Genomic DNA, 26,465 nt, shown 5'->3' with positions numbered 1-26,465 from the left:
AGTTCAGAACCATGCCCAGGGGCATGCACATATCAGTCACACACCCACGTTAGCTCTGTGTACAATGGCACAGTCCACTGCCCTTACGAACTGTGTGGGTGACGACAAAGCTACATGTCCAAGCTCTAACCTGCTGCCTGCGGTGACATGTCTGCATCCGCTGTACACCGCACAATGTAATGTCCCAGGGCCCTCATGCATACAACAAGATGACAGGGACACACGCAGACATCATGTTGAACTGGCTACAGGCACGTGTGCCCGGCCCCTTTTATTGGCAGGGCCACATGTACAGTGACGCCTGTGCTGGATGTGTGTGGGGTGAGCATAAGCCAGCCCACACGGAGTGCTTGGTGCTGACAACAACTTGAACAGTGGACACCAGTGCAATGGAAACAGAAAACACCAGCATAACAGAGTCAACTGCAGAGCAACATGGAGGGAGCCGGAGCAAGTACAGAGGTCACCCAACATACAAACAGAAGCGTCCGTGAGTTGCAGTGCGCTGCGGTTGGGGCCCCAGAGCTGAGCGTGCTCACATGAAGAAAATGTCTAGGATTGTGTCCCTTCTGGACATCCCTGATGCAGCTGCAGTGGGGGGTGTCACATCTGCATCATCTTCCTCATCGCCGTCCCAGGTCTCCTACACTGCCCGAGGTGACATTGCTGCGTGAGCTCACCACAGCACATAACCAAAACAGTAATGGACGATGATTCATGGTGCACAGAGCTAGTGGCACCTGGAGTGCTGAGCAGGGGATCATGCAGAAGATGGCATCCACGACAGGTGCGGGCGACTCCGTCAGTCTGTCAGTACGACCGTTTCGACACTGGCAGTTGGCAGTTGGAGTTGGTCCTGGTGGTAGTGGCATGTGCCCCCTGCGGTGATGCGACGTGCGGTCCGGCCAGGACTCGATTAAATGTATGAGTCCAGGAGTCCTGGTGGGCCGCATTTGAGGCCGGAGGCAGCGGACAGCGTAGAGCCACAGACACCTGGCATTGATTACCCCAAGGCCATCCCCTCAGAGGCCATCCAACATCTCAGAAGAAGGGGTCCTTGACCTGACCAGCACAGAATTAGTGGCCCCGGATGCACTGCGGCCGGCACAGGCACCCAGGAAGTGCTGAGCGGGTCCTCGTTGATTTCCAAGGTGGACGTGGCAGAGGCTTGCGTGTGACATTGGAAGGTGTCCTCCAGGGTATGATGCAGAGGGTGGAAGCTGTCTCCGGAAGCAGCAAATGGAGGAGTGGAATGCCACGGCATCGTTCTAGCCACAAAGTCAGTATCACTTACATGATGGCGACGACAACCCCAAGTCCATGGACTCAGTCTCCACCAAAGTTCAACCAGAAAGTGTCCATGGGTCTCGGGGAACAGACTTAATGGCACCGGGGCTGAAAGGGGATGCAGTCTGCGTTGAGGAATGTACAATGACATCAAGTCAGCCATAAATAAATCAAGACTGAATTGGAATAGTGTGTGACCTACTTGACCGCAGTGGAGGCCTGAGGCAGCAGTCAGCGCGGTTCAGTGAGCTCCTCCTGGAACTCTAACACACGACGTTACATGACATTTGGGTGTGACTTGTGGTTGACGGAGGCAAAAGCACCAGAGCCGAGCGGGTGCTCCGTCAGCGACGAGGACGTGTCCTGCCTGGTACGGACTGGATTGGATTGGCGTGAGGCTTGCTGGACTGCAGTGTAGGCCGACAGCATAGTCATCAAGAGCCCACAGATACGTGTGGTTGGGATGCCAGGCACAGACTTGGTGTCACCACATCAAAGGGAGTATAGTGAGTTAAATCTGCCATTCCTGATGTTCTCGGCCATAGTGTAATCAAGACTCAGTTCCAACTGTGTGACCTACTCGACCGCAGTGTAGGCCGGAGGCAGCTGTCAGCAGTGGCCCACAGCCACCTTTCGTTTGCTTGCGATGCACAGAGTTGCTGACACCAGGGCAGTTGTCAGTAGTGTTCGATTACCTCCGTAACGATGATCCTTTTACCCTCTGAACTGAAAGTCGTCATCCTCTTACACCTCTCCTTGCGTGCAATGATATGTACTCTGCCATTGACAAATCAAGACCCACATGTGCGAATGACTCGAAAGCAGTGTGGCCCGAGGGCTGTAGTCCGCGTGGGCCCATGGACACCTGCGGATGGACTGCTATGCACAGACTTAGTGGCACCACATCGATGGGAGTATAGTGAGATAAAATATGCCATAATTGATGTTCTCTGCCATAGTGTAATCAAGACTCAGTTCCAAATGTGTGACGTACTTTTCCGCTGTGCATGCAGGTGGAGTGCCTCAACGAGAAGGGAGTACAGCATGCCAGTGTCGCGGAGGCTGTGATGGTTTGAGGAGGCTGCCAGGTTCGCGGCACTCTGGCTTGGAGCTTGCACCGGCACGTGGTGGGCCCTCATCGAAACACGCCAGTGTCAGCAGGTGTGCATTGAGGCCTGGGTGTGCAGGACCTGGCAGGACTGGTACGGGGCCCTGCGGCCCGGGGTGCAGCAGGCAGACAGGAATGCAGGCAACACCTCTCACAGTGACGGCCTCGTGGCGGGGTGATGGGCGCCACCCTGGCAGAGTCGTTGGGCATTTCGGAAGAGGACCACGCCCAGAGCTACGTGCTTTTTATTCACACCCCTATGCGTGCCCGGCGTGTGTCGGGCCAGCCCACTCCGCTCACGCTTACAGGGGGGGACGTAATAAGCTACATTTCAAGGATCTTCCCCACTGGCTGGGGTGACATGGTTGCATCCACTGTCCCCTGCATTCCATACAACAGCGGTGTATGTCGACATGGATATGTGTGTGGTCTGCAGTCTGGCCATCGCTTTGACGCCACACTTGGCATGGTGTACATTGTCATTCATCGGTCAGTTGCCTCCTTCGCACATGCCTGGTCCCCACCTCTTCCCACAATATGCTATCGTGTGGCTGAGGTGCCATGCAGTTGATGGCTTATCTGCATGGCTGGCCCAGGTTGCCGGAGTGAGTTGTGCTGTTGTGTCTGGTGGCTGGTGGGTGGACCTGTTGTTTGGCATGCTTGGCATGTTGTATGTGAGTTTCTGACGTGTGCATTCACAGTGTTGTGAGTTGCTTGGTTGTGGAGTTGAGGTGTGTGGTGTGTTAATTTGGTACTTGCCAACGAGCAGCGCATTTCCATATGTGCCAGCCAGGAAGCACTGGGTGATGATGGGCTGTCGGAAGATGTAGACTCATGCACTCGGAATGGGTGGTTGACATGGAGGTTGGTGGAGATTCCCAGGAGGTCCACTATTGCCTGCACAGTGATGGTATGCCTGTGCTTTCGGTTGCGGATATTGGATGCAGTGTCACCAGGGGGCACAAGTAGGACATGTGTGCATTCAATTGCCCCCTGACACGTTAGGGAATCCAACTATGGCTTTGACACATTGCTTGGTCTCCCGCTGTTCCTGCGCAGTGTGGGGGAAGGATAGGTAGTGTGGTACCAAACTGATGATGGCATCCAAGACAGTTGGGGGGCTTGGATGTGGCTGGTTGTGAGACTCCTCGGACTCTGGCGGTTGTTGGTTGGGGAGTACCCGAGGCCAACAGGTGTGGCACAGCCAGCAGCTTTGTGTGGTTTGGGATGTTGGTTGTCCGCAGTGTTGGTGCCATTGGCCTGTTGGGCGATGATGGTCGAGATGCGTAGGATGGTTGTCCTTTTGAGTCTGTGGTGGGCAATGACATCCTCTGGTGTTGTGGTCCTGGGTGTGGTGGCGGTGGGTGTTGTTGCCCTCTTGGGTGTCCGGCACGCATGTTCAGTGGCTCCATGGCATCTGTTGTTCTTGAGGTGTGTCTCTGGGCTGGGCTCCCTCTTTTGTTGCAGGTTGCCGTCCGACTTTGCACCAGGTCTGAGCAGGTGTTAATTTACTGGTGCTAAAGCGCCTTATCGCCTGTTTTGTGTTCTTATTGCCGATATGGCTGGTAGTTAAGAATGTTGCGGAGTGGTGTTGTCGCTGCTTTTTGCACGGGAACGCCTACTCTGCATCTCATTAGCGATAGTTGCCGGGGTCATCTGTGGCGATGTTTTTTGTGGCTGCTATCGCAGGTAAACTGGTGCTATGGGCTGTTTACACCAGCTTGTGAATGGGGTGATACATTTATCGCAACTTTGGCTGGGATAAAGTGCCATTAACTCTGTGATAGCTCCTTGAGAATATTGCCCTTAGAGTTTAATTACACTTCGGAGAGGACTTTAAGCAAACCCTTTGGAACATAGAAGGTTCTAAGGCCAGCACCCTTGTGAGTACCGAGGTACCCGTGTTACCTATCCCAGGGGAGCCAGGTGCATAGGGGTAAATTTGTGTCGGAAACCTTCGTCATTTTCAATGGTGTGATGCAAAGAAGTGCTGCTGCCAGGAAGATGAAAAGTGTCCGGTGGAATCCAAGCCTGGATCCGAGGTGGGAAGAACCTGAAAGCAGAGGGGACAGAGACAGGGTCACTTCAGGGTGACCAGCGGCTCAGTAGACTAATGCCCACCGATGTCGGGTGCTCCATGTGAGAAGATAGGATGTTTGACTCTGCAGCCACGGGGACCAGGAGACGTCGACAATGACCAAAGTCTGAAGGTGAGCTGTCCCATGAAGGATGTTGAGTACTGGGGGGTCAGTGTCCGGATTGAGCACCAACAAGCCTTGGTTTAGGAGAGTAGGATCTGCCTCTTATGTTGCCCCCACTTTTTTTCTGATGTTGACACTGGTTTCTGGCTATAGTCTGGCTGGGACCCTGCTAATCAGGGCCCCAGCCTCTCTGTTCTCTCTAAACACCATGGAGTGCATATTAGATGCACTAGTGATTGGCTACTGTGGTACCTTATGAGCCCCTAGTATATGGTACCTTAGGTACCAAGGGCATAGGTACTTCACAGGCCTACCAGGGGTTGAAGCATGTATTATGCCACCCCTGGGAAGCAGACTAAATCTGACACCACAGGCCTGCTACTGCAGCCAGGGTGAGGTAGTGCTAGCACTCCTCACTGAGATATAGGTTCACTATATCTATCCTGCACACACATTTAAACCTATCAGTCACCCCTAAGGCAGGCCCTATCAATCCTGAGGACAGGGTGCTTGGTTTCCATGTGAGGGGGTGCTTTTGCATGAGCAGGGCTCCTCTGCAGCTCTCAGAGTCTATTCTCTGGGGCTGTTTGTGAATGCGGTCAAACCATATACTCGTAAGTGCATTATAATCTTGTGGTTAATGCTAACTTTGGAATGGCTGCATCAACACATGTCGTGTTTGGTGTCAAACACTTTGGAATCATACCCCCACACCAGTAACTGGTGTGGGAGTATGATCCCACCCTTCCATAGGGATAGACATGTACCTACTGTGGAAACGCTGTAGAATCCTGAAGAGCCCTGGCATCACAGGCAGCCGTTGATAGAGGGTAGGTGCGGAATGAGCCGGCACCCGACGCAACCCAAATAGGGTGCGGGCAACCAACGGTCAAGCCTAGGAAACCCTCGATCATGCACACGAGGGTATCACGAGTCTTGGGTCATTCTAAGAAATGTAACTTAGACATAGACTGCACACTAGGTCATTGAACCTTGCAGTATCCACCCAAGCACACCTTCACGCTCACACGGGTTACCTTATTCAAACCCGGAACCCCCATTTACACCGTGCATAACCATCCACAATAGCTAGGTCCTGAAGAAACGCCATTGATCTTTTTAGGCTAAGGAGGCATGAAACATGTCGACCTGATTTTGAGTTACACGGGCACATTGCGCCCACAAGTGACTCACTGACCTCTGGGTCTTTTTATCCTACCAGGGGTCCCACAATATTAAATTACTTCATTTGGACTCCCCTAGGTAATTTTATCCACATACCTTTGCACGCACGTAATCACTAACTTTTTGGACCAACCCCCTCCCTTTTTTATCCCACACACTCGCACTCACCTATCGGCTTTTCTCTTTAAAAAATCTCTGCGAAAGAGACCCTTCGGGGTACCGTCGGGGGACCGTCGGGCATTGCAGTGCCGGCCCGACGAGGAGCAAAAAAAGCCCGATGATGAAGCATGACATCCTTCGGGGTGTGTGAGGTCAATTGAGAGGCAATATTGAGCCTTCCCCTTCGGGACTGGGTCCTTGATACCGGGGATACCTCTTTGTCTCTTTCACCTTCACCTCTCTCCCCCTTCCACTGTCTCGACCCCCCCTTTTTCCTTCTTACTCTCTGATCTTTCTTCCTCCTAGTTGAGCAGGTGTATATTTCTCACCTCCAACCCGGAACAATGTCCTCATTGATTTAACATCACAAAATGGATGCCACCAGTCACAGACACTGGGCTGCCCTCCTGCTGATGAGCGAAACTCGCAGTGGAGGAAGCCCAACAATAGGTATCCTGTCACAGGGAGGTGTGACCACCTCCCAGACAGGGTTTAGTGTACTGGGGCTGGGTGGGTGCACTCCTAGAGTGCTTTGAAATCCTGCACTGAGGGAGTAGTAGGCTCCTTTGTGCATACACCAGTTCAAACCGGCTCATGGGCTACCTGCCCCTGCTCTGGTGCGAAACTGGACAAAGGGAAGTGGGTGTAGCCACCCACTCCCTTGACCCTCCCATAGGTGGGGTCATAGAGCTAGTCCCTCCCTTCCTTTCAGTATAAGATAGGGAACCCTTGCCATTGGAAACTAGATATCCCTGGACGACTCTCTGAAGAAGAGTCCTGGACCTTCGACGTTCCACTTCCTCTGGAAGACGGAAGAATCTCCCTTGGAGTCAAGGAGTGACTCCCCTGCTTGGCAGGCACCAAAACTTGTAATCACCGGTCGCAATCTTTCCCACTCCCGCCGGAGTTCAAAGTCCCTGCAGCCCAGGAAGAGGATTTCCTGACTTCTCCAAGGCCATCGTGAGTCCCCAGTGACGCTGAGGCAAGTGGACCACATGAGTGACGAGGAACCCCAATCCCTGTGTACCGTGCACTATTTTCGAGTGCAACCCCTTCACAACGTTCTACAAACCTGTGCATTGGACCACATGTGGTCCAAGCCTCCAGCAGGAATCCCTCTGAAGATCAGAGGCCTACCCTGTCCCGAGTGACCGTGAGCCCCTGTTGGGTGAATCCTCCCATCGCATCTTCGCGATCCCTTGCTGGCTTGCTTGTGGGTCCCCAGAAGACTTTTCTACAGTTCCAAAGGGCTCCCCTGATTGCACCAGGCCTGCCCTGACTTACCCTTGCTGGGTGAGTCCCTCAGACCTTGCTGGTCTGCACCACTGACTTTTTATCCTTTCCACGAGACTTGTTGTTACCAAGGCTTGTTGGCTCCAATCTGGTCACCGACACCGCAGTAAGCTGCAAACTTTGTGGGAAACGTCGAATCCAGATCCAGGTTGTCGTCGACATCTCCTGGACCTCGTGGCTGAAGAGTCAAGACACCCGTGATCACCTGAAATCATCCGACGACTGTGGACATTCAGCTTCCTTGCCCCGGGTCATTGCCAAGTGACTTTGAACACTGTCTCTTCTGCTTTCAGGTCTTCCTTTTTCTGAATCCAGCCTTGGATTCCACCGGACACTTCTCCTGTCTTCACAAGCAGCAAGTCTTCTTTGGCTTCCATTGAAAACGACGCAGCGACCCGACACCAAAAGACACCTATGCACCCGGCTTCCCTGGGTGAGGTAACTCGTGCACTACGGTGCTCCTGTGTGTGTTGGCTCTAGAACTACTTACCCTGTAAGTGACTTGCTTGTAGACTCTCCCGAAGTACCCTAAAACTCTAAATTTCCAACCGCGACTTGCTCCATTGAAGTCAATTTGGATCAGCGGCTGTGTTCTCACACTGCATGCGTCTCCCGTGGGTCCTTTACTTACCTGCCTTTGGTGGATTAGTGAGGCCCCAGCACTTCTGAAGGCCCTAGGCCTTGTCCCTTTGCAAGTCGTTATCTCTAAGTCTCTTTTTTAGTATATGGTCTGGTACGCCCCTAGGGCCACAGCCATATTTGTGCTTAACTTATTGTGAAATGTTGATTTGTGCATATGTTCCTGATTTCTAATCTCTTAAAGAGATTAGTAGATTGTGTCTAGTAATAAATACATATATATTTGATATATATACATGTCTGGTGTCCTTTCATTTAGTAATTCAAGAGATAACAAGGTAAAACAAGCTGCTTTACATTCCTCAGAGAGTTAGCCTGAAGGCTGCTCTCCACAGCTACCACTAGGATAGCTTTCTTTAAAGGTTGTCTTAAACCTACTACCATAAGAGTTGAATTGTACTGGTGCAAGGTGGCCACTATAACTAGTGAACAGCATATACCAGGCCAACTTCTCACACTTGGCAATTGTAACTCATGCGGGCAGAGGAAACAAGCTGAATCACAAAATACCAGCCCATGGAACACTCGTGGAGTGTAGGCCGGAAATCTTCAGTAGAAATACTTCTCGGGGTCAGGACTACACGTGGCCCAAAGCACAGTCTCAGGGATTGCCAAAAAGCATGTCCTGCTGCAAAAGTACACAGTGCACAGGGGTTCGGGTTGCACGGTCCCCACGAGGGATACTGGTCTCAGAATTGCTGAGAGCGCAGATCAACCTCAGGGATGCTCGGGAGCCCACCACCTGTGTTGCAGAAATCTTCAGACTCCTCAGGAGCTCGGGAGATGCAAACCTGTCAGATGCGTTAAGGTGCCTGCTGCTGCAGGGGAGTAACTCCTTTATTCCAAGGGAGATACTTCAGTCGTCCAGCGAAGTGTAGTTCATCGAAATACTTGGTTTCTGCTTGCAGAGTTTAGTCCAGGTGAAATCTAAAGTCCTGTAGTCAGGGGTTCCTACTTTATACCCAAGGAAGGGGTTGGACAAACTCTGGGGGCCCACCAATGGGAGGGTCAGGACAGAGAGGTGGCTACACTCATGTCCTTAGTCCAGTTTCGCGCCAGAGCAGGAGCAAATAGCTCCTGCAAGCTGTTTGAACTGGACTATGCACAGGGACACCAAATGTGCCCCAGTGCAGACTTTCAAACACTCTCAGAGTGCACCCACCCAGCTCCAATACACTAAATCTTGTCTGGGAGGTGGTCACACCTCCCTGTGACAGGAAACCTATTGTCAAGCCTTCCCCTGCTCAAGCTTGTCTCAGCAGCAGGAGGGCAGACTCGTGTCTGTGGCTGGCAGCATCCATTTTGTGATGCCAAGGTCGAGAAGGCTGGTACGGGTGTACCGGTGTTTCACATAAGTCTCCCTAGAAGGGTGGCATTATATCCCCCCCCCCCCCCCCCCAGTTACTGGTGAGGAGGTATAATTCCAAGGTGTTTGACACCAAACATGACATGTTTCTAAGCAGCCGTTTTAATGTTAGCATTTACCGCAAGGTTATAATGCACTTAAATATATATGGTTGACTGCATCACAAACAACCCCAGAAAATACGTTCCGAAGGCTGCAGAGGGGCTCTGCTCATGCAGGGGCACCCTCTCACATGAAAACCAAGCACCCTGCCTTCAGGATTGATAAGGCCTGCCATAGGGGTGACTGTTAGGTTTACTTGTGCAGTGATTTAGAATACATATAGTGAACCTATGTCTAAGTAAGGGGTGCATGCACCACCTTACACAGGCTGCTGTAGCAGACCTGTTGTGTCATTTTGAATGGTCTCTCAGGGGTGGCATAATACATGCTTCAGCCCCTGGTAGGCCTTTGGGGTACCTATGCCCTGGGTACATAGTATACCATATACTAGGGATCGATAAGGGTCCCCCAGTATCCAATCTGGGGTGTACCTAAAGTACATTCACAACCAATTTAGGGAGAAAGCAGATAAACTGGGGTCCTGGTTAGCAGGATCCCAGTCAGACTAAGTCAAAAACCAGCAAAACACCAGGAAAAAGTGGGGGTAACCATGCAGTCAGATTCCACCTCCCTACACTCACTACTTAACATTTCCCATGCTAAGGATGTCAATTGTTCAGGGAAGGGGACTGGACATCTTTATTTGGTAACTGCAGGAGAGTTGTAAGCAATGCACCCCTGAAAAAAATATATATTAAAACACAAAATTGAAACCTGGAATGTATCTTGGCCAGACATATGCACCGCATTTGAAAACATAGGGGCAGATTTACAAGCCCCTTGCGGCACTTTTGCGTCACTTTTAATATGGGGAAAAGTGACGCAAAAGTGGCGCAAGGCGCTTGTAAATGTGCCCCAAAGTTCGTAGCACTACGTCTTGGTACAATTCCAACAAATGCTGATCAACCAAGCTGGCAATATAAAGGCCTGAAAGCATGCAGTCTTTGAGGTGCACCTAAGCAGGATCTAACTCATTTAATCTGCGTCTGCCCTAACTTAAAATCATATCGCATTTGGTTATTGAAAAAATATTTTAATACAAGTGAAATTCGCACCTGCAGAGCAGCGATATTAAAATGCCTTGATCCAAATGACGCACAGCTGAATTGTAACCTGGTCAAATTTCTAACTCTGTACCGTAAATTAGTCAAGACCTTTCCAAGTGGAGAAACAGACCAGCAAACTGGAGGGCATATATTTTACAATGACCAGCTTTTTACTGCTGCCGGATTTACACTAATATGGTAAATAGCCCCATGAATTAAGGTTGTAACCCTAGCCGGCCCCCTTGGAGACTGTTTTATAAAAAAGATTATTGTGTCTTGATTTTATTCCAATTGTCACCTTTCACATTTAAATATGCAAAGTATTAAAAGTATTGTGAAGGAATTGATGTTTATAAAAGAAAAATAAATCTCTTTTGTATAACTTTTAAAAATGTATTAGAATTATGTTTAGTATATTGTTATGGTTTTAACTAACTAAAACAATAAAAAAATTGATTTGATATATATTAAAAATGCGTACATAGGGATTACATGACGTCATAGTGGATACACAGACTAGAGTCCTCCAGATCGGAACAGTGCCCCAAATGTAGACGGACAGAGGGAACCTATATTCAGATGTGGTGGACATGCCCGGGTGTGAGAGCCTTTTGGGGTTACTCAGATCTTAGAGACACTAAACGAATTGCAACTACAGCCAACGATCCAGATGTGCTCGCTGGGACTAGTCACCTGTAATAAACACACTGAATATGCGGAGAAGGTATTGGAACTCGGCCTCATTGTGGCAAAGAAGTGTGTAGCACCGAGATGGATGTCCAAGCGGCTGCCCACTCGAAAGCAATGGTTATGGGACTTTGTAAGGTGGGTACGGGCTGAATGTGGGGTACGCCACAGGTTGGTTTTTCAACGGAATGGAGCAGGGTTGGAATGGGACTTAGTAGAAGTCCAGCTACAACTGGAAATGGGAGACCTGAACAATACATTGAAAAAGAAAAAAGAACCACTTTACGAGGCTGATCTTTTGTGGCAAGTGCACATTCACAGAACACACACAAGGGCTGTGATGCAGCTCAGAGAGCTACTAACACTTTGTGTCACGAACAACTTCGGGCAGACTGACAGTGTGTGATCTTTGGTACCCTGAGCAGGCACTCCATGGTGGATCTTTGATTGAGTTGTGTCTTTACACCCACATTGCGGAGGGTTTAACCACAGGTTAACTCATCTGACTGGGCACAATTACAAGGGTGAGAGATAACTTTGGGTGAGATCGCTTCATTTAAATGGGTGACTTTATTTGGTATTTTCGTTCACGAAGAACAAAGAAAGTTTTATATCTACCCCTGATCAGAAACTACTTCTAGATTTTTTTGACTTGGACGCAGTTGTACAGATGTGCCGCCTGCCCCACCCCCCACACTGTCTTGGACTTCAGTGCAGATCTGCCGCCTCCCCAAGCTTTGACTTCGACTTCGGTCTACAGATTCACCCCCCCCCACGCACACACACAAACTTTGACTTAGACGCAGATGTAAAAATGTACCCCCCACAATATTTACATTGGGTTCAGTTGTACAGATGTAACCCCCACCCTAAGCTGTGATCTGGGCTCAGCTGTACAGATGTAGCCACCCCCCACGGATTGACATGGACTCAGTTCTATAGATGTATTCCCTACTAGCTTTGACTTGGACTCAGTTATACAGATGTACCCCCTTCTAGCTTTGACTTGGACTCAGTTATACAGATGTACCCCCTTCTGTCTTTGACTTGGACTCAGTTATACAGATGTACTACTCCCTTCTAGCTTTGACTTCGACTCAGTTATACATATGTACTACTCCCTTCTAGCTTTGACTTGGACTCAGTTATACAGCTGTTCCCCCTTTCTAGCTTTGAGTTGGACTCAGTTATACAGATGTACTACTCCCTTCTAGCTTTGACTTGGACTCACTCAGTTATACAGATGTACCCCCTTCTAGCTTTGACTTGGATTCAGTTATACAGCTGTTCCCCCTTTCTAGCTTTGAGTTGGACTCAGTTATACAGATGTACTCCCTTCTAACTTTGACTTGGACTCAGTTACAGAAATGTACCCCCTTCTAGCTTTGACTTCGACCTAGGTGTACACAGGATTGGGCAAAGTAGGAAAATGGACGACACCTAGCCTTGACTTGGACTCGGTTGAAAGGATGTACCCCCCCAAGCTTTAACGGGGGCTCAGTTGCATAGATAAAGCCACCCTAAAGCTTGACTTGGGTTTAGTGTTATAGTTATAGACCCCTTGAGCTTTAACTGGGGCTCAGTTGGTTAGATATAGTCCCCCCCAAGTGTGACTTGAGCTCAGTTGTATAGATATAACCCCCTCAAGCTTGACCTGAGCTCAGTTGTACAGATTACCCTGCTCAATCATTGACTTAGACTCAGCTGTACATATGTGCCCCCCCCCCCCACTTCCCTGGCTTGTACACAGTAGTACGATGGAGGCTGCCTAGCCTTGACTTGGACTCAGTTGTAGAGATGTAGCCCCCCAAGATTGACTTGAGCGCAGTTGTATAGATTACCCTGCTCAAGCATCGACTTAGACTCGGGTGTGCATATGTGTCCCCCACTTCCCTGGCTTGGACACTGCAGTAAGATGGAGGCTGCCTAGCCTTGACTTGGACTCAGTTGTAGAGATGTAGCCCCCCAAGCTTGACTTGAGCTCAGATGTATATATTGCCCTGCTCAAGCATTGACTTAGACTCAGGTGTGCATATGTGTCCCCCCACTTTCCTGGCTTGGACACTGTAGTAAGATGAAGACTGCTTAGCCTTGACTTGGACTCAGTTGTACAGATGTACCCCCCTCAAGCTTTGACTTAAGCTCAGATGTATCAGTGTACCCCCTAAGCTTTGACTTGTACTCAGGTGTACAGATATACCCACCGCCACCCAAGCTTTGACCTGGACTTAGGTGTATACAAGATTGGCAAAGGTAATAAGATGGAAGCCACCTTGCCTTGACTTGGACTCACCTTTGTAGATGACACGAGTACCGTCACCAAAGATGTGCTGGTTGCTGTACCAGATGGCGCAATAGTACGTGCCCTCGTCACTTCGCTCGGTGTTCCCAATGGTCAGTGTGAAGATCTTGGACTCCTTCTCGATGCCCGGCAGGAAGCGCTCGCTGATGCCTTCGCCATAGCTTGGCTTGCCCCGCTCCCGGTGGCTCACCAGGAAGCTCAGGCCATGATGGTCAGGTTGCTTGTACCATGAGAGCACGTGGTCAGTCACGCTGCTCCCGCTCAAGGAGCACGTGATCTTGGGGTGCCGCCCTCCGGTGGTGAATGATGGCAGAGGCTGCATTAAGGTGGGTGACTCTCTGGCCTTGATACCTGTGAAAGGAAGCACACGATGAAGCTGGTGGGGAGACAACAGTCACCTGACCCATTGCACATGCGTGGAAGGACCACTTTACCATCCATGGAGAGTCAATGCGTCTCTGTATACATTCATAGGCGGGACAGCCTGTAAATACCTCTTGCCCGGTTAATGTAGCACTGTGGCGATACCTGGAAGGGACAAGCTTTGATGTACTGCTTGTATGAGAAATACATCCATGTCTAAATACCTGGGGGGGGGGGGGGGCAGGCTGTGATGTACCCCTTGTGTGGCTAAGGCATCCATTTATATATGTACCTGGGAGGACAGGCTCTGATGTACCCCTTGCGTGGGGCTAATGCATCAATTTATATATGTACCTGTGTGGACAGGCTGTGAGGTACCCCTTGTGTAGCTCATGCATCTATGTACGCATGTGCCTGGGAGGACAGGCTGTGATGTGTCCTTGTATGGCTAATGCATCCATGTACATATGTACCGGGAGGACAGGCTCTGATGTACCCCTTGTGTGGCTTATGCATCCATTTATATATGTACCTGGGTGGACAGGCTGTGATGTACCCTTGTATGAGCCATGCATGCATGTGTACATACCTGGGAAAACTGGCCGTGATGTGTACCTTGTATGGGCAATGTATCTATGTGCATATATGTGGGAGGACAAGCTGGGATGCGTCCTTGTGTGGCTAATGCATCCATGTATGTATGTACCTGGGAGGACAGGTTGTGATGTACCCCTTGTGTAGCTAATGCATCCATGTACGTATGTACCTGGCAGGTCAGGTTGTAATGTACCCCTTATGTTGCTAATGCATCCATATACGTATGTACCTGGCAGGACAGGTTGTGATGTGTCCTTGTGTGACCAGAAATGTATATATGTACCTGGGTGGACAGGCTGTGATTTGTCCTCGTATGGCTAATGCATCCATGTATGTATTTACCTGGCAGGACAGGTTGTAATGTGTCCTTGAGTGACCAGGTATGTATATATGTACCTGGGTGAACAGGCTGCGATGTACCCTTGTATGGTTAATGCATCCATGTACGTATGTACCTAGCAGGACAGGTTGTGATGTACCCCTTGTATGGTTAATGCATCCATGTATATATGTACCTGGGAGGACATGTTGTTGTAATGTACCCCTTGTGTGGCTAATGCATCCTTTTATATATGTACCTGGGAGTACAGGTTGTAATGTACCCCTTGTGTAGCTAATGCATCCATTTATATATGTACATGGGCGGACAGCCCATGATGTATCCTTGTATGGCTAATGCATCCATTTATATATGTGCCTGGGTGGACAGGCTGTGATGTACCTTTGTATGAGCCATGCATGCAGTGTACATACTTGTGAGAACTGGCCTTGATGTGTCCCTTGTATGGCCAATGTATCTATGTATATATATGTGGGAGGACACGCTGTGATGTGTCCTTTTATGGCTAATGCGTCCATGTACGTATGCACCTGGAAGGACAGGCTGTGATGTACCCCTTGTGTAGCTAATGCATCCATGTATATATCTACCTGGCACGACAGGTTGTAATGTACCCTTGTGTAGCCAATGCATGCATGTACGTATGTACCTGGCAGGACAGGTTGCAATGTGTCCTTGTATGGCTAGTGCATCCATGTAGATATGTACCTGGGAGGACAGGCTGTTATGTAGCCCTTGTGTGGCTAATGCATCCATGTATATATGTACCTGGGAGGACAGGCTGTAATGTGTCCTTGTGTGGCCAGGTATGTATATATGTACCTGGGAGGACAGGCTTTGATGTACCCTAGTATGGCTAATGCATCCATGTATATATGTACATGGGAGGACACGCTGTGATGTACTGCTTGTGGGCCTAATGCATCCATGTATATATGTACCTGGGAGGACAGGCTGTGATGTGTCCTTGTGTGGCCAGGTATGTATATATGTACCTGGGAGGACAGGCTTATATGTTGCCCTTGTGTGGCTAATGCATCCATGTATATGTGTACCTGGGAGGACAGGTTGTCATGAACCCCTTGGGTGCCTAATGCATCCATGTATATATGCACCTGGAAGGACAGGCTGTGATGTGTCCTTGTATAGCGCATGCATCCATGTATACCCGTACCTGGGAGGACAGGCTGTGATGTACCCCTTGTGTGCCTAATGCATCCATGTATACATGTACCTGGGAGGACAGGCTGCAATGTGTCCTTGTGTGGCCAGGTATGTATATATGTACCTGGGAGGACAGGCTTTGATGTACCCTAGTATGGCTAATGCATCCATGTATATATGTACCTGGGAGGACAGGCTGTGATGTACCGCTTGTGTGCCTAATGCATCCGTGTATATATGTACCTGGGAGGACAGGCTGTGATGTGTCCTTGTGTGGCCAGGTATGTATATATGTACCTGGGAGGACAGGCTGTGATGTCTCCCTTTTGTGGCTAATGCATCCATGTATGTATGTACCTGGGAGGACAGGCTGTGATGTACCCCTTGTGTGACTAATGCATCCATGTATATATGTACCTGGAAGGACAGGATGTGATGTATCCTTGTATGGCTAATGCACCCATGTGGATATGTACCTAGGAGGACAGGCTGTGATGTGCCCCTTGTGTGCCTAATGCCTCTATGTATATATGTACCTGGGAGGACAGGCTGTGATGTGTCCTTGTGTGGCCAGGTATGTATATATGTACCTAGGAGGACAGGCTGTGATGTGTCCTTGTATGGCTAATGCATCCATGTACGCATGTACCTGGGAGTCAGACTTTGATTTACCCTTGTATGGCTAATGCGTCCATGTATATATGTACATGGGAGGACAGGCCGTGATGTACCCTTGTATGAGCCATGCATGCATGTGTACATACTTGGGAGAAATGGCCATGATGGGTCCCTTGTATGGGCAATGTATCTATGTATATATATATGTCAGAGGACAAGCTGTGATGTGCCCTTGTGTGGCTAATGCATCCATGTACGTATGTATCTGGGAGGACAGGTTGTAATGTACCCCTTATGTAGCTAATGCATCCATGTACGTATGTACCTGGCAGGACAGGTTGTCATGTGTCCATGTGTGGCCAGATATGTATATATGTACCTGGGTGGACAGGCTGTGATTTGTCCTCGTATGGCTAATGCATCCATGTATATATGTACCTGACAGGACAGGTTGTGATGTGTCCTTGTGTGGCCAGGTATGAATATATGTACCTGGGTGGACAGGCTGCGATGTACCCTTGTATGGTTAATGCATCCATGTACGTATGTACCTGGCAGGACAGGTTCTAATGTACCCCTTGTGTAGCTAATGCATCCATGTACGTATGTACCTGGCAGGACAGGTTGTGATGTACCCCTTGTATGGTTAATGCATCCATGTATATATGTACCTGGGAGGACAGGTTTTTGTAATGTACCCCTTGTGTGGCTAATGCATCCATGTACGTATGTACCTGGCAGGACAGTTTGTAATGTGTCCTGGTATGGCTAATGCATCCATTTATATATGTACCTGGGAGTACAGGTTGTAATGTATCCCTTGTGTAGCTAATGCATCCATTTATATATGTACATGGGAGGACAGCCCATGATGTGTCCTTGTATGGCTAATGCATCCATTTATATATGTACCTGGGTGGACAGGCTGTGATGTACCCTTGTATGAGCCATGCATGCAGTGTACATACTTGTGAGACATGGCCTTGATGTGTCCCTTGTATGGGCAATGTATCTATGTATATATATGTGGGAGGACACGCTGTGATGTGTCGTTTTATGGCTAATGCGTCCATGTACATATGCACCTGGAAGGACAGGCTGTGATGTACCCCTTGTGTACCTAATGCATCCATGTATATATCTACCTGGCACGACAGGTTGTAATGTACCCCTTGTGTAGCCAATGCATGCATGTTCGTATGTACCTGGCAGGACAGTTTGTAATGTGTCCTTGTATGGCGAGTGCATCCATGTAGATATGTACCTGGGTGGACAGGCTCTGATGTGCCCTTGTATGGCTAATGCATCCATGTATGTATGTACCTGGGAGGACAGGCTGTGATGTACCCCTTGTGTGCCTAATGCATCCATGAATATATGTACCTGGGAGGACAGGCTGTAATGTGTCCTTGTGTGGCCAGGTATGTATAAATGTACCTGGGAGGACAGGCTGTGATGTACCCCTTGTGTGGCTAATGCATCCATGTATATATGTACCTGGGAGGACAGGCTGTTATGTAGCCCTTGTGTGGCTAATGCAAATATGTCTATGTGTACCTGGAAGGACAGGCTGTTATGAAGCCCTTGGGTGTCTAATGCATCCATGTATATATGCACCTGGGAGGACAGGCTGTGATGTGTCCTTGTATGGCTAATGCATCAATGTATACATGTACCTGGGAGGACAGGCTGTGATGTACCCCTTGTGTGCCTAATGCATCCATGTATATATGTACCTGGGAGGACAGGCTGTAATGTGTCCTTGTGTGGCCAGGTATGTATATATGTACCATGGAGGACAGGATTTGATGCACCCTTGTATGGCTAATGCATCCATGTATATATGTACCTGGGAGGACAGGCTCTGATGTGCCCTTTTATTGCTAATGCATCCACGTACGTATGTACCTGGGAGGACAGGCTGTGATGTACCCTTGTGCGCCTATTGCATCCATGTATATATGTACCTGGGAGGACAGGCTGTAATGTGTCCTTTTGTGACCAGGTATGTATATATGTACCTGGGAGGACAGGCTGTGATGTACCCTTTGTCTGGCTAATGCATCCATGTACATATGTACCTGGGAGGACAGGCTATTATGTAGCCCTTGTGTGGCTAATGCATCCATGTCTATGTGTACCTGGAAGGACAGGCTGTCATGAACCCCTTGGGTGTCTAATGCATCCATGTATATATGCACCTGGGAGGACAGGCTGTGATGTGTCCTTGTATGGCTAATGCATCCATGTATACATGTACCTGGGAGGACAGGCTGTGATGTACCCCTTGTGTGCCTAATGCATCCATGTATATATGTATCTGGGAGGACAGGCTGCAATGTGTCCTTGTGTGGCCAGGTATGTATATGTGTACCTGGGAGGACAGGCTTTGATGTACCCTTGTATGGCTAATGCATCCATGTATATATGTACCTGGGAGAACAGGCTGTGATGTACCCCTTGTGTGCCTAATGCATCCGTGTATATATGTACCTGGGAGGACAGGCTGTGATGTACCCCTTTGTTAGACTAATGCATCCATGTATATATGTACCTGGAAGGACGGGATGTGATGTATCCTTGTATGGCTAATGCATCCAGTAGATATGTACCTAGGAGGACAGGCTGTGATGTGCCCCTTGTGTGCCTAATGCGTCCATGTATATATGTACCTGGGAGGACAGGCTGTGATGTGTCCTTGTGTAGCCAGGTATGTATATATGTACCTGGGGGGACAGGCTGTGATGTACCCCTTGTGTGGCTAATGCATCCATGTATATATGTACCTTGGAGGACAGGCTGTTATGTAGCCCTTGTGTGGCTAATGCATCCATGCATATGTGTACCTGGGAGGACAGGCTGTGATGTGTCCTTGTATGGCTAATGCATCCATGTACGCATGTATCTGGGAGTCAGGCTGTGATGTACCCTTGTATGGCTAATGCGTCCATGTATATATGTACATGGGAGGACAGGTCGTGATGTACCCTTGTATGAGCCATGCATGCATGTGTACATACTTGGGAGAAATGGCCATGATGGGTCACTTGTATGGGCAATGTATCTGTGTATATATATGTCAGAGGACAAGCTGTGATTTGCCCTTAAATGGCTAATGCATCCATGTATATATGTACCTGGGAGGACAGGTTGTAATGAACCCCTCGTGTGGCTAATGCATCCATGTACGTATGTACCTGGCAGGACAGGTTGTAATGTACCCCTTATGTAGCTAATGCATCCATGTACGTATGTACCTGGCAGGACAGGTTGTGATGTGTTCTTGTGTGGCCAGATATGTAGATATGTACCTGGGTGGACAGGCTGTCATTTGTCCTTGTATGGCTAATGCATCCATGTATATATGTACCTGGCAGGACAGGTTGTGATATGTCCTTGTGTGGCCACGTATGTATATATGTACCTGGGTGGCCAGGCTGCGATGTACCCTCGTATTGTTAATGCATCCATGTATGTATGTACCTGCAGGACAGGTTGGAATGTATCCCTTGTGTACCTAATGCATCCATGTACGTATGTACCTGGCAGGACAGGTTGTGATGTACCCCTTGTATGGTTAATGCATCCATGTATATATGTACCTGGGAGGACAGGTTGATGTAATGTACCCATTGTGTGGCTAATTCATCCATGTACGTATGTACCTGGCAGGACAGGTTGTAATGTGTCCTGGTATGGCTAATGCATCCATTTATATATGTACCTGGGAGTACAGGTTGTAATGTACCCCTTGTGTAGCTAATGCATCCATTTATATATATGTACCTGGGAGGACAGCCCGTGATGTGTCATTGTATGGCTAATGCATCCATTTAGATATGTGCCTGGGTGGACAGGCTGTGATGTACCTTTGTATGAGCCATGCATGCAGTGTACATACTTGTGAGAACTGGCCTTGATGTGTCCCTTGTATGGGCAATGTATCTATGTATATATATGTGGGAGGACATGCTGTGATGTGTCCTTTTATGGCTAATGCGTCCATGTACGTATGCATCTGGGAGGACAGGCTGTGATGTTCCCCTTGTGTAGCTAATGCATCCATGTATATATGTACCTGGCACGACAGGTTGTAATGTACCCCTTGTGTAACCAATGCATGCATGTACGTAGGTACCTGGCAGGACAGGTTGTAATGTGTCCTTGTATGGCTTGTGCATCCATGTAGATATGTACCTGGGTGGACACGCTCTGATGTGCCCTTGTATGGCTAATGCATCCATGTACGTATTTACCTGGGAGGACAGGCTGTGATGTACCCTTGTATGGCTAATGCATCCATGTATATATGTACCTGGGAGGACAGGTTGTGAGGTACCCCCTGTGTGCGTAATGCATCCGTGTATATATGTACCTGGGAGGAAAGGCTGTGATGTGTCCTTGTGTGGTCAGGTATGTATATATGTACCTGGGAGGACAGGCTGTGATGTACCCCTTGTGTGGCTAATGCATCCATGTATGTATGTACCTGGGAGGACAGGCTGTGATGTACCCCTTGTGTGCCTAATGCATCCGTGTATATATGTACCTGGCAGGACAGGTTGTGATATGTCCTTGTGTGGCCACGTATGTATATATGTACCTGGGTAGACAGGCTGCGATGTACCCTCGTATTGTTAATCCATCCATGTATGTATGTACCTGCAGGACAGGTTGTAATGTATCCCTTGTGTAGCTAATGCATCCATGTACGTATGTACCTGGCAGGACAGGTTGTGATGTACCCCTTGTATGGTTAATGCATCCATGTATATATGTACCTGGGAGGACAGGTTGTTGTAATGTACCCCTTGTGTGGCTAATTCATCCATGTACGTATGTACCTGGCAGGACAGGTTGTAATGTGTCCTGGTATGGCTAATGCATCCATTTATATATGTACCTGGGAGTACAGGTTGTAATGTACCCCTTGTGTAGCTAATGCATCCATTTATATATATGTACCTGGGAGGACAGCCCGTGATGTGTCATTGTATGGCTAATGCATCCATTTATATATGTGCCTGGGTGGACAGGCTGTGATGTACCTTTGTATGAGCCATGCATGCAGTGTACATACTTGTGAGAACTGGCCTTGATGTGTCCCTTGTATGGGCAATGTATCTATGTATATATATGTGGGAGGACATGCTGTGATGTGTCCTTTTATGGCTAATGCGTCCATGTACGTATGCATCTGGGAGGACAGGCTGTGATGTACCCCTTGTGTAGCTAATGCATCCATGTATATATGTACCTGGCACGACAGGTTGTAATGTACCCCTTGTGTAGCCAATGCATGCATGTACGTATGTACCTGGCAGGACAGGTTGTAATGTGTCCTTGTATGGCTTGTGCATCCATGTAGATATGTACCTGGGTGGACACGCTCTGATGTGCCCTTGTATGGCTAATGCATCCATGTACGTATTCACCTGGGAGGACAGGCTGTGATGTACCCTTGTATGGCTAATGCATCCATGTATATATGTACCTGGGAGGACAGGTTGTGAGGTACCCCTTGTGTGCGTAATGCATCCGTGTATATATGTACCTGGGAGGACAGGCTGTGATGTACCCTTTGTCTGGCTAATGCATCCATGTATATATGTACCTGGGAGGATAGGCTATTATGTAGCCTTTGTGTGGCTAATGCATCCATGTACGTATGTACCTGGGAGGACAGGCTGTGATGTACCCCTTGTGTGCCTAATGCATCCGTGTATATATGAACCTGGGAGGACAGGCTATGATGTGTCCTTGTGTGGCCAGGTCTGTATATATGTACCTGGGAGGACAGGCTGTGATGTACCCCTTGTGTGGCTAATGCATCCATGTATGTATGTACCTGGGAGGACAGGCTGTGATGTACCCCTTGTGTGACTAATGCATCCATGTATATATGTACCTGGAAGGACAGGATGTGATGTATCCTTGTATGGCTAATGCATCCATGTAGATAGTTACCTAGGAGGACAGGCTGTGATGTGCCCCTTGTGTGCATAATGCATTCATGTATATATGTCCCTGGGAGGACAGGCTATGATGTGTTCTTGTGTGGCCAGGTATGTATATATGTACCTGGGAGGACAGGCTGTGATGTACCCCTTATGTGGTTAATGCATCCATGTATATATGTACATTGGCGGACAGGATGTTATGTAGCTCTTGTGTGGCTAATGCATCCATATATATGTGTACCCCGAAAGACAGGCTGTTATGAACCCCTTGGGAGCATAATGCATCCATGTATATATGTACCTGGGAGGACAGGCTGTGATGTGTCCTTGTATGGCTAATGCATCCATGTATGCATGTACCTGGGAGTACAGGCTGTGATGTACTCTTTGTGTGAATAATGCATCCATGTACGTATGTACCTGGAAGGACAGGTTGTGATGTGTCCTTGTATGGCTAATGCATCCATTTATATATGTGCCTGGGTGGACAGGCTGTGATGTACCTTTGTATGAGCCATGCATGCAGTGTACATACTTGTGAGAACTGGCCTTGATGTGTCCCTTGTATGGGCAATGTATCTATGTATATATATGTGGGAGGACATGCTGTGATGTGTCCTTTTATGGCTAATGCGTCCATGTACGTATGCATCTGGGAGGACAGGCTGTGATGTACCCCTTGTGTAGCTAATGCATCCATGTATATATGTACCTGGCACGACAGGTTGTAATGTACCCCTTGTGTAGCCAATGCATGCATGTACGTATGTACCTGGCAGGACAGGTTGTAATGTGTCCTTGTATGGCTTGTGCATCCATGTAGATATGTACCTGGGTGGACACGCTCTGATGTGCCCTTGTATGGCTAATGCATCCATGTACGTATTCACCTGGGAGGACAGGCTGTGATGTACCCTTGTATGGCTAATGCATCCATGTATATATGTACCTGGGAGGACAGGTTGTGAGGTACCCCTTGTGTGCGTAATGCATCCGTGTATATATGTACCTGGGAGGACAGGCTGTGATGTACCCTTTGTCTGGCTAATGCATCCATGTATATATGTACCTGGGAGGATAGGCTATTATGTAGCCTTTGTGTGGCTAATGCATCCATGTACGTATGTACCTGGGAGGACAGGCTGTGATGTACCCCTTGTGTGCCTAATGCATCCGTGTATATATGAACCTGGGAGGACAGGCTATGATGTGTCCTTGTGTGGCCAGGTCTGTATATATGTACCTGGGAGGACAGGCTGTGATGTACCCCTTGTGTGGCTAATGCATCCATGTATGTATGTACCTGGGAGGACAGGCTGTGATGTACCCCTTGTGTGACTAATGCATCCATGTATATATGTACCTGGAAGGACAGGATGTGATGTATCCTTGTATGGCTAATGCATCCATGTAGATAGTTACCTAGGAGGACAGGCTGTGATGTGCCCCTTGTGTGCATAATGCATTCATGTATATATGTCCCTGGGAGGACAGGCTATGATGTGTTCTTGTGTGGCCAGGTATGTATATATGTACCTGGGAGGACAGGCTGTGATGTACCCCTTATGTGGTTAATGCATCCATGTATATATGTACATTGGCGGACAGGATGTTATGTAGCTCTTGTGTGGCTAATGCATCCATATATATGTGTACCCCGAAAGACAGGCTGTTATGAACCCCTTGGGAGCATAATGCATCCATGTATATATGTACCTGGGAGGACAGGCTGTGATGTGTCCTTGTATGGCTAATGCATCCATGTATGCATGTACCTGGGAGTACAGGCTGTGATGTACTCTTTGTGTGAATAATGCATCCATGTACGTATGTACCTGGAAGGACAGGTTGTGATGTGTCCTTGTATGGCTAATGCATCCATGTATATATGTACCTGGGAGGACAGGCTGTGATGAAACACTTGTGTGCTTAATGCATCCATGTACTTGAAGGAGCAGGCTGTGATGTACCCCTTGTGTGCCTAATTCATTCATGTATATACGAACCTGGGAGGAAAGGCTGTGATGTGTCCTTGTGTGGCCAGGTATGTATATATGTACGTGGGAGGAGAGGCTGTGATGTACTCTTGTGTGGCTAATGCATCCATGTATATATGTACCTGGGAGGACAGGCTGTGATGTGTCCTTGTGTGGCCTGGTATGTAGCTATGTACCTGGGAGGACAGGCTGTGATGTACCCATAGTGTACCTAATGCATCCATGTACACATGTACGTGGCAGGACAGGCTGTGATATACCCTTGTGTGCCTAATTCATCCATGTATATATGTACCTGGGAGGACAGGCTGTGATGTGTCCTTTTGTGGCCAGGTATGTAGCTATGTACCTGGGAGGATAAGCTGTGATGTACCCCTTGTGTTGCAAATGCATCCATGTATATATGTACCTGGTTGTACACGCTGTGATGAACCCCTTGTGTGCCTAATGCATCCATGTAAGCATGCACCTGGGAGGACAGGATGTGATGTACCCTTGTGTGCCTAATGCATCCATGTATATATATACCTGGGAGGACAGGCTGTGATGTACCCCTTGTGTGCCTAATGCATCCATGTATATATGTACCTGGGAGGACAGGCTTTGATGTACCCCTTGTGTGCCTAATGCATCTGTGTATATATGTACCTGGGAGGACAGGCTGTGATGTGTCCTTTTGTGGCCAGGTATGTATATATGTACCTGGGAAGACAGGCTGTGATGTACCCCTCGTGTGCCCAATGCATCCATGTATATATGTACCTGGGAGGACAGGCTGTGATATGTCCTTGTGTGGCCAGGTGTGTATATATATACCTGGAAGGACAGGCTTTGATGTACCCCTTGTGTGGCTAATGAATCCATGTATATATGTATCTGGTTGGACAGGCTGTGATGTATCCCTTGTGTGCCTAATGCATTCATGTATATAGGTACCTGGGAGGACAGGCTGTGGTGTGTCCTTGTGTGGCCAGGTATGTATATATGTACCTGGGAGGACAGGCTGTGATATACCCCTTGGGTGGCTTATGAATCCATGTATATATGTACCTGGGAGGACAAGCTGTGATGTATCCCTTTGGTGGCTACGCATCCATGTATATATGTACGTGGGAGGACAGGCTGTGTTGTGTCCTTGTGCTGCCAGTTATGTATTTATGTACCTGGGAGGACAGGCAGTGATGTAATCCAGGGAGTAGCTTTGAATGTGTGTACACAGACCTGGAAGGACAGGCTGCCTTGTACCCATGGAATAGTTATTGCACCCATCTAAGGACAGGGCATCCTAGGTGGGCAGGCCAGTGTAGTGCTGTTTCTGGGAGCAATCTGGGCTGAATGTTGTTTGTAGTCCAGACACTAGGCAAAGGTAAAACTTATGGGGTCTCCAGGGTGCCGACCCCACACATCTACTGGCATGAGACGAGATGCTGTCTACTCAATACTAAGGGCTCTGCCGGACTTGTGTAACACCTAGAAGTGGCTTCTAGGAGTTATGAGGTTCAGGACAATGACAGGGAAGACAGAACCTGGAAGGAGCCCACGGTGTTACACACAAGCTGGTGGGAGTCACACCATCCTCAGCGGAGGCAGCAGTCCCCCCCCCTCGCTCTGAGGCCGACAGAGGTACAGAAAGCACCAGGAAGAGTGTGAGCTTCAGGGGTGAGAGAGGCACGTCACCAGCTCACAGGAGGACAATCCTTGTCCAGAGTCATTTTTAGGTCTTGCCTAGAGATAGCCTTTAGCTCTCTGCTGTTGAAGACCCATTGTGAACAATGGCGGGACTTCCAGTGAGTTTTGGGCCCACCCCTCCTTGCCATTAGGTGACTGTCTTGTCAATCTCATTTGCTTGCTTGTTATTGATTGGCTTTACATCCTCATCCTGTGTTTGTCCCTCTCCTGGAGCATTGATTGGATAACTTGTATCCTTCCTCTGCTTACATTCAGGGAACTACTTTTTTCCTGTTTCTTTCAGCCCTCATGGGAGTCCAAGCGCTTTATTGCTCTGGCCCACCTGTGGCGCTTCCCCCTCACATCCCCACCCCCTCGTGCTC

At 48.6% G+C, this 26,465-nt stretch overlaps 1 protein-coding gene across 1 annotated transcript in view; it reads right to left on the bottom strand.

Moving 5' to 3' along the window:
* Window positions 1-26,465, bottom strand: part of LOC146783028 (immunoglobulin kappa light chain-like) — a 71,891-nt gene that overhangs the window by 28,163 nt on the left and 17,263 nt on the right. The window contains exon 2 of the mRNA XM_085637601.1: window positions 13,367-13,726. Coding sequence (XP_085493727.1) covers window positions 13,367-13,726 — 360 coding nt within the window. The remainder of the gene's footprint in view (window positions 1-13,366; window positions 13,727-26,465) is intronic.

This window comes from Triturus cristatus, chromosome 12 (assembly GCF_964204655.1).
Source record: "Triturus cristatus chromosome 12, aTriCri1.1, whole genome shotgun sequence".
NCBI classification, from domain to species: Eukaryota; Metazoa; Chordata; class Amphibia; order Caudata; family Salamandridae; genus Triturus; species Triturus cristatus.
The sequence above is the reverse complement of the archived record's forward strand: the minus strand, read 5'-3'. Positions and strand labels throughout refer to the sequence as shown.